The following is a 16,260-nucleotide window of genomic DNA, read 5'->3' on the forward strand; positions in this document are numbered from 1 at the left end:
CTTGGACATCACATTTCTTTGAAAATCAAAGCCCGACACCAAGGATGGACTAGCTTACCTCTGGAAACTGAACAGCCTGGCCTGAATGAGGCTCAGGTGCAACTCTCTTTACAGAGTCTTCCCACCTGTGCATTCTGAGTATGCTTGTCCAGTTCAAAGCTGGTAACAATGAAAGGAAATCTTCAGGACCCCAGCACCATAAACCTGAAGCAAAAGAAAAAAAAATCTGGCTAAGAGGAAACATTCATGAATTTGTAGGAAGCTCAGCAAAACAGCCTACATTTAGGAAACATTCTTTCTTATATTACATTCACAAGGCAGACAATAAATTGTGAAAGATCAAGATCGGGGGAAGGGGCTGTCGTCAGATCCCACGTTTAGTCTCTTGCACCTCCATGCAGACATTGTCTCTCTACAATCCTGCCAGGCCCTAGGAATGTGAGGTGTGTGGCTCTTCAGATCTTAACCCAAAAAGGTGCTCTGGAGCAGCCATGAGTGTGCACACCACACTTGTCAGCACCTCCTTAGAGAAGACATGCTCGAAGCATCTTGCTACACTCCATTGATGTTTCCATACCACCAAGGCATATTTTCCTGGAATCTCGCAGCCACAGTGCAAGGCCAGAAAAAGAAAAATATTCTGAAGCACATTTTTGGTTTCGGATCCAAAGTGCTGCCATACCTACGTGACAACGCAGTGCTAGACGGAATACTGCTCTGATTTGGTGGAGCATCTTCCTATGGCCTAAAGGCATTTGCTTCTACAACTTAACAATTTCCATAATTTCCCCCACACGTAAGTTCACCAGGTCCCTTCTCTTGCTCTATGTATTATCTATAGATGCATGCACACACACACACACACACCAACACATTTTCTTTTACACTGAGAGTAAACTAGAACAAATTTGGATACATTTGCATACCATGATTTAAGCTTCCTTGGTATATAAAATGGATAGAAATTGTTTTCATGTATTGTGTGTCCACTATGTTTGTGCTTTTCAAGATTTATCTGCATCTTAAACATGTGTACACACACACACACACACACACACACACACACACAGCATAGCCATGCAACCTAGGCCTCATCTCAACCCAACTTTTCCCATATGGTTGCTATTCCGAGAATAAAATGATGGATAACCTCACCCTCTCTCCCTCATGGGCGTGGCCTTGAGAACTCAGCAAAAGATAGGATATCAATGCAATAAATGGACGGTGAAAAGAGATTTACAGTATCTAGTCTGGGGTGATCTGCCACACGTTTGATGGTTTATTGCAAAAGTTGTGGAGGCTGAATAAACACAGTCCTAGAACTAGATTATCCTCACTGGTAAGATTTTAGTTTCTTCCTCTCAATACATGTTTACTCACCAAGCAATAAAAATAGAGGGAGAAAGAACAGCAGCAACCTGAACATCTTTGGAAGACATCTGGAAAACAGATGCAAGAACTGCACTGTAAAGATGCCCAGCACTGTAATTAATTGCCTTAATATTTTACATATATTGGATCAACAAATAACAGTAAGATCAGGGGATAAAAGCTGTGGTCCTTCCCACAGCTTGGAACACAGCTCACTGGAGCTCCTCCAGAAATCAATCTCACTGAAGCCATCAATTAAATTTAAATCAAATTTAGTTTTGTAGAGCATGGCCCAGCATACTACTCAAAGCCCACTGAAGCTTGTTCTCATCGTGATTAACTGTAGTTTCTGATTAGAACCAGCTTGCAAAGTCTATAATAAACAATAATGTTTTTTTATGCAACACATGAGATCCCGTATTGTATGAAATGCTAACAGACCTTGTAAGGAGAAAAACATTCAGCAGAGAAATGAGCGTCACGAGCTGATACCATCCAGTTCCGAGCCACCAGAATGCTCCTGCAGCTGCTTTCCCTAAATTAGAGGAGAAAGCCTAGATGAATGAGAAATGTGACGGCGTCACTCAGCACAGTAGTTTTCAAACTTTTTAATCCTCAGGGAAACCTCTCCTGATCAACACCAATGGTGCATAGAAGGAACCATTGGGTGCTGCAGAAGAATCTGGGCATAGACTCCTATGCCTCCATGGATGTCTATGAAAATGGAAAAATGATGATCCACGTGTGAAGACATCACAATGGAACTCTGCCTTTACGTTCTTGTGTCCTGATATTGGATTCAAGTACGTAAGTTGTAGGTTTTGCACAATGATGTGATGGCAAGTTGCATCACTCCCCTGCCCTCTTATGCATAGACCAAGACACGTTACATGCACACAGATACCAGCTGGATCCACTGAGTCTCACTGCCATCCAGGGTCAACCAGGATGACCAACACACTTCTGCAGGCTAATGGTCTATGTTGGTGGACAGTTGGTCCTTGTGGAAGTTGGTCCACTAGGACTGATCTTTTCACCCAAGCTTCCCTGAAATATAGTTTGAAAACAACTGGCTTGGGAGGAGAAGAAACAGAGGGGAGGTTACAGAAAGGTTATTATACGACAAAGATTTCCAGAGGGAATGAAGATTTTTCTAAGTGACAATACACATGCAAGTATAAGAAAAGAAACACCAGGTCGCAACATTGTTTATGCTGTTTTTTCGCATTAGTAGCCAAGAACACCCCTGACACAGACACAAAGTCATGCAACAAGAAATCTAGTTTTAAACAATCTAGAATTTAGTCATTTTAAATTAATATTGCATGTTGTTGCATTCACAGTAGAACCTGTTTGACAGAATGTCATGCTGGAAAAAGAAGTAAGATTGCCTAAGCTTACGCAGAATTAGAGAGTCACCCTCCAAATCTTTGACAGCAAGCATCTGCCCCCCACTTAGGAATGCTGGAAGCACACACATTGTTTTAAGACATGATGTGTTATTAATAACGACAAAGACAAATGCATCACTAATTTCAGTATTAGGCAAGGACAGAGAAGCAAAACAGCTGCTTAAAACAAGATGCATTTCCTGCATGCTAATGCATGTGGAGGGAAATGAGAGAACTACAGCAGTCTCCATATAATTTTCACATTCCCTGCTCCAAACGGACCTGTGGGGTCTGTGCTACGCCCTGCAAGCTCATACGTGCTTTCCGCTCATCTATACTGACTAAGGTTCAATTTCCACTCCAAGTGAAGATGGTGGAAACACCTTTGGGTCTGTCGCCTCTGACAGCATAGCCTGCTGACCCACCTTGCTAGGTAAGCAAGACTGGTTAAGACAACAGCAGCTAACTAAATACATAGGTAGAATAGTGGATCATGGCAAGGGACAGGTAAAGGAGCAGGTTGTGTGGCTTCTCCTTCACAGCAGACCAAATTTCTGCAGGAACATCATAAAGTGACTCTCAACAGAGTCACTAAAGATGTTCCATTCAAGCGCCTCTGCCCATATGAAAAGCATGTTTCTCTCTCTCTCTTTCTCTCTCCCTTTCTCCACAACTTATCCCAACCAGGTGTCCTGATGGTGCGCAACGTTGCTTTCAACATAGGAAATGCAGTGTTTCAAGCTGCGCTAAAGACTGTGAGCTCAAATTAATCAGCAGTTCACATCTCCTGCAAGATGCCAGTTATCAAAAGGTAGAGTACCCATGCAAAAAGCTTGCGTGCTCATACACCCACACACGCACACAGTAGTAACCTGGGGACACAACAGCCCACCAAAGGAGAGACAAAACCTTCTGGGTCACAAGCCATCCTGCTGTTCTCATTCTTTGTAACATATGGAGTAAGAAGTAACCTAGTACAACACAGATGGATATGAACACAGGCAACAGAAACGGTTTTCAGTCAAAGCCATCCCTCTGTGCCTCTGCACGCCAAATTAAATCCATGTTAAAAAAAACACACACTAGCACCCCAGCAGAGGAAAATGAGAGCTAACGTTATTAACAGTCAGTTTAACAGGATCTCCCTCTCTTTTTGAATGAAGTTACTCATTCTGTTCCTTGAAAATACAAAACTGGTTTTGAGAGACAAAATTGTATTTCCCTGAAAACACCGCACTTCCCAGCAACATGGCAAAGCCATAATGATCCTTCTACAGTTTCCAAATTATCATGAAAAGCAGGAGTAAGAGTTCCTGATATCTGGCTGACTGAGATTTTGAGAGAGAAATATTTTAGTCTGTAAATCCCAAAGGAAATAAATAAGACAATTAAGTCATTGAAAGAAGATGTAAAATAAAACTGAGAGGAGAACAAGACTATCCTTTTACCCTGCTCTTCAACGTAGAAATATAATATTTAACGGTACTGGCACCCAGTCAAAAATGGGTCCAGGACCTGAATTATGCATGGTTTGGCAACAGAAGTGTTGCAGATTTTATTTTTTACAAATGGTTCACAACTAGGCCCTGAACTGAACTGCCCAAATCGTAACGCAGCCTTGTAAAGAAGCCCACAACGTTCTCCTTCTGTTACCAAAAAATCCATCTTCCATCAAGTTCGTTGGCAGAGGAGGAGGAAAGAGATCTGCCCTCTCTTTGCCATTCTCCATCTTGGTTGGATGTAGGTCAGGTTTTTTCCCCCCCTATGGAAGGCAGCAGACTGGGAAAGAAACAGTGGAGAGAAGTCTCCCTACCCTGCTACCCATCTCCCTAGAAGTCAGGGATATTTACTTAAATATAAGGCTGTAATAATAACCACTTATCTTAATATGTGCTGAGAGAGGTGGCAGCAACCATCAATTTTGGTTGATCTCAAAAAAATGTAAGCAAGGTCGGACTTTGATGGAAGACCACTAGGAAACCTCAGGGATGGAAGATCACCAGGAGATCCCAAGTGTATCTTTATCTTATTTCACTACAGTAGATCTAGCTGTATTTTACTGAAAGCTAAATTCCTCTACTATTAGATAGGCTTTTTGCTAGGATTCATTTTTCCTCCCCCAAGCATTATTTTATTTTTAATCCTCTACTAAACTGTGTTTTGCTTTCTTAATAGTCGTGCAACACATGTAGAATAAGAATTACCTTGCCTTAACAGTAAAGCAGGGGGTGTGTCTCAACCTAAATTTACAGCTGGAACTGGTGAGCAGTGCCTGGGGAGAGGCACGATTCTCGAGCGGGCTTCGATGTAATCTATGCAAGGCAGGTCTAAGAGGAAACGGCCTGAGCATTTTGCAATGCAGAAATTCTTATAATAGTGAAAACCCAAAGGCAGCTGGTAGGACCTTATCTGACTAACAAATTTTATTAAAAGGCATAAGCTTTTATGAGCAGCAGCTGACATCAGATGCATGGAGTAGCTAGGCATCTAGGGCCCCCGCTCCATGCATCCGATGAGCAACAGCTGCAGCTTATGAAAGCTCAGGCCTTTTAATAAAATTTGTTAGTTGGAAAAGGTGCTACTTTTTGGGGTTTGGGCTACTGTAGATTAACACGGCTCTCCTCCTGCAATGTTTATGATGGCAAAGAGGCAAAAGGAAAGAAAATTATAGAAACCAAGCAGTGCAAATCAACCTGGATAAGAAAAGGTGTGCCAAAGGCTTCTTGCTATCCTTTTAGACCTTGAGGATTGCAAGTGGGCTGTTGTGAATGTTTCAAGGTGTTTCTTCCCCTTACAGTCATCACCTGTTGGTTGGGGTAACAATCAATTAATACAAAATACATCCATCAATCATCCATGCAACACAACAGATGGGCCAACTGCAGTACAGAAAATTACCTTCCAAATATTCCTTAAATCTTAGAGGGGGGGCAAGCATCTATTTCTGAGACAGTTCCAGACATTGCATGCAACAAGACATCAATAACCCCCTCCCAATGTCCCAGTACATGTTGCCAATGCAGTAGGCAGCAAAGGGGTGCAGAACATTCTGAAGCGTTGAATTCAAATTGCCTGTTCAAGTTTGAAATGTTTGTTTCAGGATTGAAATAGCTGTTTTGCATTCAACAGTTGTTTTGGAAGGGTTTGGAGCTTAAAACAAAAGCCTCGAAACAGTCGGTTTGGGCTACGAAGCAGTTATTTCTGATCCCGAAATGGGGATTATGAATTTGAAGGTTTGGATCTGGATGGTCTGCACACAACTGGTGGTCAGCAATGGAGTGGAGGAGAAGCAGGCAGCAGTCCAAGGCTGTCCACTGCACAGTGCTTTTCTGCCCCCATATGGGCCTATCACAAATTCTGCTTCTGCGCCACTGACAATATTCATGCTTCAGGCTGGCAATCTCTGCTTTAGGTGCCCTTTACAACTAAATCTCATAAATGGCTGCATGTCTATAAAAGCAACCGCTATTCCAGGAGGTTGTACGCAAGACAAATCAAGCAAATAGTGGAACTCCCTGAAAGTACAAGATGCTGAATCACAAACAACATGCAATGCTTCTCCAGCCTCCACAAAACCAACGGAACATCGATGTCACACCTAGAATTCTAACCCGGGCTTATTTCTTAAAAAGCATGGAGTCGTACTTACACAAGGACTCCCCATTCATACCCAAGTGGCTCTCTTCCCTGAGAAATTCTTTTACATTCATGCTTCCACAGTAATTAGAGTGAGCTGCAACAAAGGAGAAAAAGAAAATTGAGTCTAAACCTCATCGCATGCTGGGGAAAAAAGGGAGAAGGAACAGCCTTGAGGTGAGCCCAGTAGTTTTTAAGGTTTTTCTTCTAACTTTCAGAAGCCAGGAACAAAGCATCAGGGAAAGCAAAATTATCCATCAAAGCAATTTGCCACCCAATGCCTGGGTAAGGAGTGTGTTAAATTAGGTCTCACCTGGGCAAAAATAAGCAACCTAATAGTAGATTAGGTCATTACTCAAACAAAGAATAGAGGGAAATTTTGTCCCCAAAGAGGTAGTTTCTAGAACAAAGAGTAAGCAGGAGAAAGAATGTGAATGTTCACTATAGTATAAATAGAGCTTGCGTTTGATACATAGCAGTCGCTGATATGCTTTCACAATGGCTTCACAGTTTTGCTACAATAAATCTACTTGTCTGAGCTTGCATGCCCTGGAAAATATATTCTTCCAGTATTTTGCCTTGTCAGCCAAGAAAGGTCTGGCAGGGGAAAAATGGGTTAATGCAATCCTCCTTTTATTGGAAGTGGAGGAAATAGAATAGAAAAAAAGTGAGCCCTGTTAGATGTGCATATTTACATTGTTCTCTAGCACTTGCTGGTTGCACGAGAAAGGTGCCTAATGGGCCAGCTGGACAGAGTTACCTCTTTTAAACAGTTGCATTTTTCCTCCAAAGAGACAAGTCCATTTTATATAGGGACCCTTTATATTAATTTTAAATATTAAAAATTTTAATATGCTCCTAGTTCCTGTAGACAGTTGATAATTAAAAAAGAATTAAATACATGTTGAAGAGAACAAGTGATTAAGACCACTACAAGTTGAAGCTAGGGCTCAATTTACAGGTTTATCATGCTATGTTACAATTTTCTTCTGATGTTCTTTCACCACTGCAAAGCAGCTGCTAGTGGGGAAACCTAATTTCAAAATTTTCGTGGACTTTAGGGACATAATATTTTGGATTCTGGTCCATTTCTGCCAAAGAAATATCACGTTCTAGAGCTCTATGCTTGCTTCAAGAGTTGCAGCCAATTCTAATATTGTCCGTTGAAAAGACACAATAATCAAGGTCACACATCTCCATTCTAGCAACGCGTACAAAATTTAATAGACGCATTTTAAAAAATGTAACTGACAAGCAGTAACTGGCCAGGTATATACATTACAACTGCGCGGTGCAAATGCCAAAGAAAGAAAATCCAGAGTTTTAAAGGCTAAGAGAATGTGGTTTCCATGAGTTAAGTGACCAAGTTTCATAATCAAGATTCTGCTTTTCATTCCAAACCACATCACCCATCTTGCCATTGCAAGAGAGAAATGGAGGGTCCAACACCAGGGTGCTGCATATTGTTATTTCCCAAGAAGGAGATATTAGGAAGGCAAAGGAGTGCAAGAAAGAAGCCAGCTGCAAGGCATCAAAGATACCATGAAGTTGTAGATGCATGTCTGAAAGGACGCTGACTCATTACGGAATTAAGTGTTTCCTTTCAGGTGTGCAGCATGGATGGAGAGAGCAGAAGAAAAGCTTAAAACAGAAAGTACCTTTACAATCATAGCCCAGTTTCAGCAAGATCATCTGAAACAGCTGTACTATGAGTGATGTGAAAGATGTTGAAGCGTACTTGGCTGCTCGCAGAATCTTACTGCTGTAGTAAGGGAGACTCCCTATTGAAAAAGCATTGGTATATTATTATTTTCCTCTGTTTTCTAGTGACTGACACAGTGGGAGGGCAAAGGCAGTGCAGCTAAAGGCAGGATGCTGAAATTAACATGCCAAATATCATCAGCCCGCACTCTGGCAAGAAGCAATCCTGTTTTTCAGAGTTCAGTTATGGAAAATGAAGCGGGGAGAGAAGGGGAAACAAACCGGATGTCAAGGTTTTATTTTTAGCTGTTCTTTAAGAGCATGTCAAAGTATAGTTCTGGAACCAAATGAACCCCCCAAATTTGTAAGACTAGCAACTCAACTTTAAATTCACATGACTTTATCGCTTTAGCGATATTTTATTCACGCAGCGCTGACACTCTCACGGAAGGAATACCTTACTTACTGGATTTGTATTTTTGGCTTTGATCCCTAGAGTAGATTCTTGAGGTTGGCATGCAAGATGATGAGTATGCTGTAAGGGCTTCCTTCCGCTCTGAAAGCATACTGCACTCATTGCAGGTGTAGCCATTGCTGAGTTCAATCTGGCTCTCAGTTGTTGCAACATCACCATTGGCCTGAATTGATGCCGTATCCCCACCTGCTGAATTGCAATAAATCGCCTATCAAACTAAATCCACTGAAGTGGGGAGAAAAGCAGTAAAAGTCAAAACATACACGCGCACCCAACCGGATTACCTTTGAGGTCACCATCGTCATCGAGACCTAAAAAGAGACAATTTGTTTGAGTCCAAGGAGATTAACAAGCTAACAGTTCTGCTATTTCTAAAAACGCAAATGAGAAGCAGAGTGGAGAATTTCACGCATTCAAGCCAAGATCATGATGATTTTAAGACAAAACAAAACATAACCATTATGTTATCGAACAGGTTACATTTCCTGATGGAAAACCAACACAACTGTCTTATTTCCAAGATGACTACTTGGGGGTCAAGCTAATTAGAAACACATGTTTCTATGACCACTTTTTCCCTGTAACAGTAGTTCAACACACAGTAGTAAACCCATAGTTAATATCAAAGTAAAACTTAAGCTACCCTACTAAAAATTAAAAAAACAACAACAACCTGTCTCCAGCCTAGGCAAGGGAATCCTACACCTAAGCTACTGGCACACAGGCTAAAACTATGACAGCACTTTTTTCCCTTGATGATTCAGGAACATTTTCTCTCAAAGTCCTGCAGACTGGTAGTTAACTCCAGTCCTGCACGTCTTATGTTGGAGAAAGTGGACATTGGGCTGAACAGGGGCAAACCTTGAATCAAAAGAATGATTCTCTTTTCACAGAGTCATGCAGCTGCCTTCTCCAGCTACTGCCTGATCCTAGGAAAAGATGTGTTTGGTTTCAGGAGCTGCAGGCAGGGGCTACCACCTGTGGCCTTGTGTGTTCCAAAGCATGTTTTCAAGCTTGAATTTAAAAGTGCTGCTGTCAGCCTTAGCAGGTAGACCACACAAGAAACATGACCAGATAAGCTAATTCTACTTTGTTTTAAAGCTACATTAACAGAATCTTGCAAGTCTGAAAGTACAAGTCTGCCCATCTCCTTTACAGCCTGAGTAACTAGGGACAGTCCCTTCTGATCCTCTCGCTCCACCCATTATACAGCTGCAGGCTATGCCCTCTCTTCTCTGACCATTCCCTAGGCAGCATCTCTCTGCCCTGTCTCCCAAGGTCTTTCCCGCATACCATTACAGCTGTGCAGCTTACTGTACTAGATTCTGAACTTACCCCAGAAATGGTCAACAGCTGTCTGCTCCTGTATTGAAGACTCATCCAATAAGGTTGAGATGAAAGTCCCATCACTTGCGCGGCTACTGAAACTACTGTGGCTAAACGTAGAAGAGCCGGGCACTTTCTTCCTTGAGGTGGTTCTTACTGAACTGGACTGTTTCATCATACTTTTATGTTGTTTGATCATCCTTACAGAAAAAGAAATGCCAAGGTGCAAATGTGCCAAACTCACCAGGGTTAACAATGCAGGCACGTAAGAACATTTGTGAATGCAGGAGAGCTGAAAGAGGCAGCGGAATTGTGTAGAACTCCCTATACAGTGTCAGTATTGCTATGGCTGTTGCAGGAAAGGAAAACAGAAATCATTATTTCCTTCTCACTCTTAATCTCTTAAGTGACTCAGGGATGTAAATTTGTGCTGCTGGAATAATTTGAAAATACAAGCCAGAGTTTGGGTTCTGCATTTCAGTGTCATATTATGGAAGGAATCCTAGCTCAATTAAGCACAATGGGAACCAGTCATGTCCCGATGTCCAAATATCAAATCATGACCATATACCATGGTCACCCAGAATGTGAGGATCTCCACAGAAGCCATCATAGATCCAAGTATTTGTTGAAATAATGCCAGAAAATGTTATAGCTCCAGTTCTGAACATCCTGAACTCTAAACATGGAAGTGAGGCCCATTAGAATCAGGTAGAAGTAACTTCTAAATCAAGGGATACTATCCAAGATTACGATGTTCAAGTCCCACTGACTTCAATGTGTGTACTAAGTGCTTGTGTAAATCTTGCCCCATTTTATGCCAAAATCTCAGACAGACCTTCTACCACACTTTCCCAGAAATTTAAGAGTGCTACACAGAAGAACATGAACTGTGCTCTGAACTACACAAAGTTAAATGGGGTGGGACCAAGGGGTAGATAATTTACTAGCGGTTGGTAGTGAACAAAATGCTTACTGAGGTGACTGATCTGCAAAAGTCTTTTTCCCAGCATAGGAACTGCCACTTCCAAAAAGAGCCTCATCTTTAGCACCACCATATCCTGCTGCAGACAAACGCAGGCTGCGCCTTGACATTCTTGGCGAGTCAAACACAGGGTCCAACTTGTGCTCGCTCTCAAACTCTAGAGCAGTCAGTGAGTAACTTGAACTGCAAGAAAACACAGAGAAGGTCTGGGTTGCCTGTTATGTAATATTGCAACCTGCATCTCAATAGGTCATATTTGCTTCGTACTTTGGTTTCCACAGTGGTTGAGATCAGCACAAAAGGAAGCAGGGACCCTGCTGAAATGGTTCTTCCACACTATACCTGTGTATTAACCACCTGAAAACAGCCATAGGTTCATATATATATGAAAGTACCTCAACGTTAGCCACTACAATATGGAAGGTGCCTCAAAAAAACTGAAGAAACAGAAAGTGGCAAATGCTGGTAACTAATCAAGGAAGTTTAATTTTAAAGTTTTATAGTTCATCCTCCCCGGAGGTTTATTCTGGTCATTGCCTTTACTTAGTTTAAAACAAGCCTGAAGCAGGCTGGTGAGCGTATTAATGGTCTATTGAGAAAATAAGGGAGTTACAACACTGGTCACAGGCAGAGAAGTTGGTACAGCAGTACAGGGTGACTTGCTAGTTGTCCAAAATAACTTGTTCATATTGCTTTCCTCCCTTATTTTCCTGCAACATGTAGCTTACTTTACATGCCATGTCACTGCATTATACATTTCCTTGCCTCATATCATTAGCAGCCATTTAAGGGTGCAAGGAATGCTGAGATGAAAAAAGACCATGTTGTGATAGATACAGATGACACACAGTCACAAAAATGGGGATTGTGACACAGCAAGCCCTGTTTTGACGGACCATCGCACTTCTGGTGATGTAGTGATGTGACATACAGTCTGTTCTCTACCTTGGATGATTCTGAGGAAAAGAATTAAAATGCTCTATGTGAAAAATCAGGGGTGCATAAAACTGATGCAAGAGACGGGGAGGAAGAGGAGGAAGACGAATTAAGGAAGGGTGATTTATTTTCCACTTGGTATTTTGTATTATGCCTGCTCTCTGTTTTTATCTGTTCATACATGCCTTCCTACTCATTTACAATCCAAACAATGGTATTTGGGTGTGGTTGTGGAATACTTGACTTACAGTGAGTAACAAACCCTGAGTCACTTTCTTAATAGCTGGTTCTGCTAGCATAGAATCTACTGTAAAAATATAAATAAAAACACCCCCTCTCCCTTGTGATCTTCAGCTATAAAGAAGGAACACAGTGAGTTTTGTGACTGACCTTGCAGTTTCATATCTTGGTTTACAATGTCCCGTACAAGCCACAACACAGTTAACAAGAAGGATTTTTATAAGTACAGCTTTCTCACCTGAGTGCATAAGTATAGCCAGTGTTCTCTGGCAGGCACTGGGGAGGGTTATACATGTGAAGCCGTGAAAAATCCATGGTTGCTATTTCAGATCATGCTGCAAAAAGGTGAAAACCCAATGCTATAACAGTTCAAAGATACACAGAGAAAAAGCCCTTGATTTCTCCAGCCTTGTTTTTGCAATATTGCAAATAATAGGGTGTTTGGGGAAAGTGAAAGGAAAAAAAATGCACGCACAGCGGTATCTGAAATAGCGTGCCTGTTTTATGAGACTGCCAACGTTAGATATCCCTTATCAACCTTCACAAGAACCTCAACATTTCCTTTTCTTCCAGGGAGAGCTTCCCAAAATGTCTTAAGGCATGCTAATGAGTTCCCTGAAATACTATTATAGAAAAATACCAAGCCATGCTACAACTATGGCAGTATTTTGCCTTTACAATGACTAGACAGCGGTGCTCTGAAATACCTCAAGTTTACACTGCTCGCAACAATAGATTTATTTTCCAAATAGATCCCAAAAGTCATCCAAGCACAATGCTGACTTGCCAGATTAAGATATTTTCCACCAGTCCTCTGAAAAGGCACGGAAGATGCTTATGTACACTCAGCAGAGAAAGATCAAAATACTGCCGAACGTGTATGGGTCACAAATCTGTATTCCTGAAACATGTTTCAGCTTTGGGTTTTAAGGGAGTCAACGGACTGAAATATGGCAACCTTTAAAGCTGAGAAGAGCTCGTAAAGCATTTTTTGTCTGGTGGAAGTCAAGTGAAAAGACAGAGTCGAACTTTGAATGTGCCTGAACTATCTTTTGTGATTTCGGCCTTGGTATAACACTCAATGAACATCGGCTAAGCACTTACTGTACAACTTGAAAACCTAGGGCAAAATGTTAAGCAAAACCACCGACCAGTTAAGCTTTTGACTTGTGAAATCTGGAAGGGGCTGAAGTAGCCCAGCAACACAAAAACACGTTTCAAAAGAAGAATGTCACAAAATATTGAGTTGTATTTGCTCTGGGAAATCAGTCCCGCTTAGCCTTTGGGGGAAAAAGATACCTTCAAGGTTTGCAAGAAAAAAAATTATTCTGTTTTAGAATGATACCAGGAGCACAACTGAATTGTTCATTTCTGGTGCTCTGGGTCTGTTATATCCATATTAAGATTGCTATTTCAATTGCTTACCCCAGGCTTTCTCAACCTTGGCAACTTTAAGATGTGGGGACTTCAACTCCCAGAATTCCCCAGCCAGCATATGCTGGCTGGGGAATTCTGGGAGTTGAAGTCCCCATGTCTTAAAGTTGCCACGGCTGAGAAACCCTGACTTATGCCATAGGAAATGGCAGTGGTCATCAGAAGACAGTTTAGATCCCAATTTGGAATATTTGTTGTGTGAATTAAAACAACAAACTTTGGAGGAACACAGGAAAAAGAGCTATGCATTCCAAAGGGTTTGCACTTAAAAAAACTATCTTAATTAAACTGTATTAGGAAATTGAATAAAAACACATTAAATGTTATGATGGGAATATGCTGGCATTTTGCAAGGAGTTTTACCTTCCATAAATTTGTTAAGTGCCCTTTTAAAGGAGTGGGAAGCATTGATTTAATTTTGAGCTATAAGAATACAGCTCTTGAATCTTTACCCCACATCTTTATTGGATGAATGCAGGTTTTAGCATTAAGAGAGGTTTGATTAATTCAAGGGTTCTTAAAGTGTGGGTCATGATTTTACAAGGAGGTATGAGCATCTCAGAAGGGGCTCACAATATTTTTGTTAAAGCTGATCAGATTTGCATAGGCAAACAGGGAATGGTGTGAGAACTTGCTCCCAAAGCAAGTTTCGAGAGATGATTAAATTCATGAAACTAGCCAACTTTCAAAATCACCCACCAATCACAGCAGTTTCCTTAGTTTTATTCATTGGGCAGTTACACAAATTTGATCATCATTTTAGGCAGTTACAGTATCATAAGGTTTGAAGTCCCTTGGCTTGATTTCGGCTTAGCATTGAACCTAGGTTTTTGGCTGAGCATGTGTGACAACCATTATGGCATATCCAATAAATAATGGTTAAGTAAATGAAATGCGCAATGTGTAAATGGACCCAATAAAGATAAATGCAAATGTGGCTAAATGCAAAAAGAGAAATAAAAGCTGCACAGGAAACTTAAAAGGGAGGACTACAATTGTGCAAATAATTAGAGCCCCAAGACTAGAGTAACCCCCCAGGTTTTGCACTGGAATTAGGGAAAAAATAATTTTAAGGACAGCATATGTCACCTAGCCTAAACGAAATACCATTAAAGTTAAAGGAAGCCAACATTCATTTTCAATATAATAGCAAGACTAGATATTCTGATAATCAAAAAGTTTGCAGCGATGCCTTCACCACATGCCAAACAGGCTGCCAACCCATTATTAAGAAAACAACGTCACTCCCTTTTGTTCTAATTTGGTCTCAGAAACGGAGGTGTTTACTGGGGAAGAATGAACTCCATTTCTGGTGTGCATCACAATGGGAAAAGGATGATCGTCCTTACCATCTGTCCTAATATTGGTGATATCGCTAATAACATATATATCTCTCAAACTCTGCTTCAGTATAATGCAGTTGCGTTATCAACCACCCAACCACAGTTTAACAATGTGAAAATGTAGCTTTCCAAATGTGGCTGGAGGAGAACAAAGGGTCTTTGCTAGGGAAGCACACTCGTCATATACAGGGAGAATGAGAATCTGTCCAAACTATAAGGCTCAAATTTAACTAACAATGCTTCAAAAACTGGGGGCAGATCCTGATGTTCAGAAAACAAGTGAAACATGTGGCTTAAATTTTGCTTCAAATTCATCATGTACGTAGCTTGAAGAACTTGTTTCTAAAAAGTCTGTGATAAGGTACAAATGGCCAGGGATTCTACAGCAAAATTATAATAACCCTGTGTAACTTGACAGGTCATAATATGGAAATATTATACCTTACTTGAGCTGGATCTTCTCTACCTCTACAGAAATAAACTTCCTAGAGGATCTGGATGATCCATCAAGTCATAGTTGTTAGGGAATTCTGGGAGATGCAGTCCCAATTCTGGAGAGGGCCAGGTTGAGAAAGGCTCTTTTTAAACAAATATGTAAGTATTCTAATACTTCAACTAAAAGTATTATTTCAGCATCGTTTCTAGGATGTGAAATAAAACATTTCACTTTCCCAAGTGTATTATTTTTTTAGGTTCTTCTTAACAAGAAGTTAAGAAGTTTGGGGGAAGTATAAGATTGTTTGGGAACGCATAAAATAATGATCTTGCAAAACAACAAATCTATAGTTAGCAAATTATGTTTAAAAAAACTAAAGCAGCTTAAGAAGAATTTCTTAATTCTTAAGAAAAATTCTCAAGAAGAATTAAGAAGAATTTGTGTCGTTTCTAGGAAGTGAAATAAAACATTTCACTTTCCCAAGTGTATTATTTTTTTAGGTTCTTCTTAACAAGAAGTTAAGAAGTTCGGGGGAAGTGTAAGATTGTTTGGGAACGCATAAAATAATGATCTTGCAAAACAACAAATCTATAGTTAGCAAATTATGTTTAAAAAAACTAAAGCAGCTTAAGAAGCACCACAGGCGTAATAGGGCACTCCCTGCAATCAGACCTCAAACAGCACACAGCACGTTCTCCAAATTAATGCAGCAATTAGAAACAATTTCCAGGATCTCCTAATTCTTCCCCTCCCTTCCTTTGGTAACATCAACAACACATTAAGTTCTGCCTGGACTTGGACCTGTGTAACTGCTCTGACTACCAAGACTGCTTGCTAGTTAAGTGGTTTTAAAGTCGTTATCAATTCTGTTTTCAAATCAAACTAAGGGTCAGCAGTACCCACAACTGGGTTACTTGAGGGGGACTGCAAAACCAACATTAAAAGAAGACATTAAAGGAAGGCATGGTGAATGGGTCATACATTCT

The 16,260-nt window shown here is 40.8% G+C and overlaps 1 protein-coding gene across 13 annotated transcripts in view; it reads right to left on the reverse strand.

Annotated features, from left to right (window-relative positions):
- The window catches only part of SUN1 (Sad1 and UNC84 domain containing 1), a 39,231-nt gene that overhangs the window by 10,018 nt on the left and 12,953 nt on the right, over window positions 1–16,260 (reverse strand). For 2 of the 13 annotated variants that reach the window (XM_088148041.1, XM_088148039.1), the window contains exons 2-12: window positions 10,877–11,068; window positions 9,910–10,100; window positions 8,859–8,885; window positions 8,566–8,763; window positions 8,057–8,179; window positions 6,412–6,495; window positions 5,456–5,566; window positions 3,635–3,733; window positions 1,813–1,906; window positions 1,381–1,439; window positions 59–204 (exon numbers count right to left, since the gene is read on the reverse strand). In XM_088148041.1, coding sequence (XP_088004167.1) covers window positions 59–204; window positions 1,381–1,439; window positions 1,813–1,906; window positions 3,635–3,733; window positions 5,456–5,566; window positions 6,412–6,495; window positions 8,057–8,179; window positions 8,566–8,763; window positions 8,859–8,885; window positions 9,910–10,100; window positions 10,877–10,995 — 1,251 coding nt within the window. In that variant the 5' untranslated portion in view covers window positions 10,996–11,068. Of the gene's footprint in view, window positions 1–58; window positions 205–1,380; window positions 1,440–1,812; window positions 1,907–3,634; window positions 3,734–5,455; window positions 5,567–6,411; window positions 6,496–8,056; window positions 8,180–8,565; window positions 8,764–8,858; window positions 8,886–9,909; window positions 10,101–10,876; window positions 11,069–12,299; window positions 13,512–16,260 lie in introns of those variants that run through there. The other 11 variants (XM_007440132.4, XM_007440130.4, XM_007440131.4 and 8 more) reach the window with 11 other exon arrangements.

Source organism: Python bivittatus, unplaced genomic scaffold (genome assembly GCF_059951505.1).
Source record: "Python bivittatus isolate LINGU-HERP-01145 unplaced genomic scaffold, Pbiv_v1 ctg000560_np1212, whole genome shotgun sequence".
NCBI lineage: Eukaryota > Metazoa > Chordata > Lepidosauria > Squamata > Pythonidae > Python > Python bivittatus.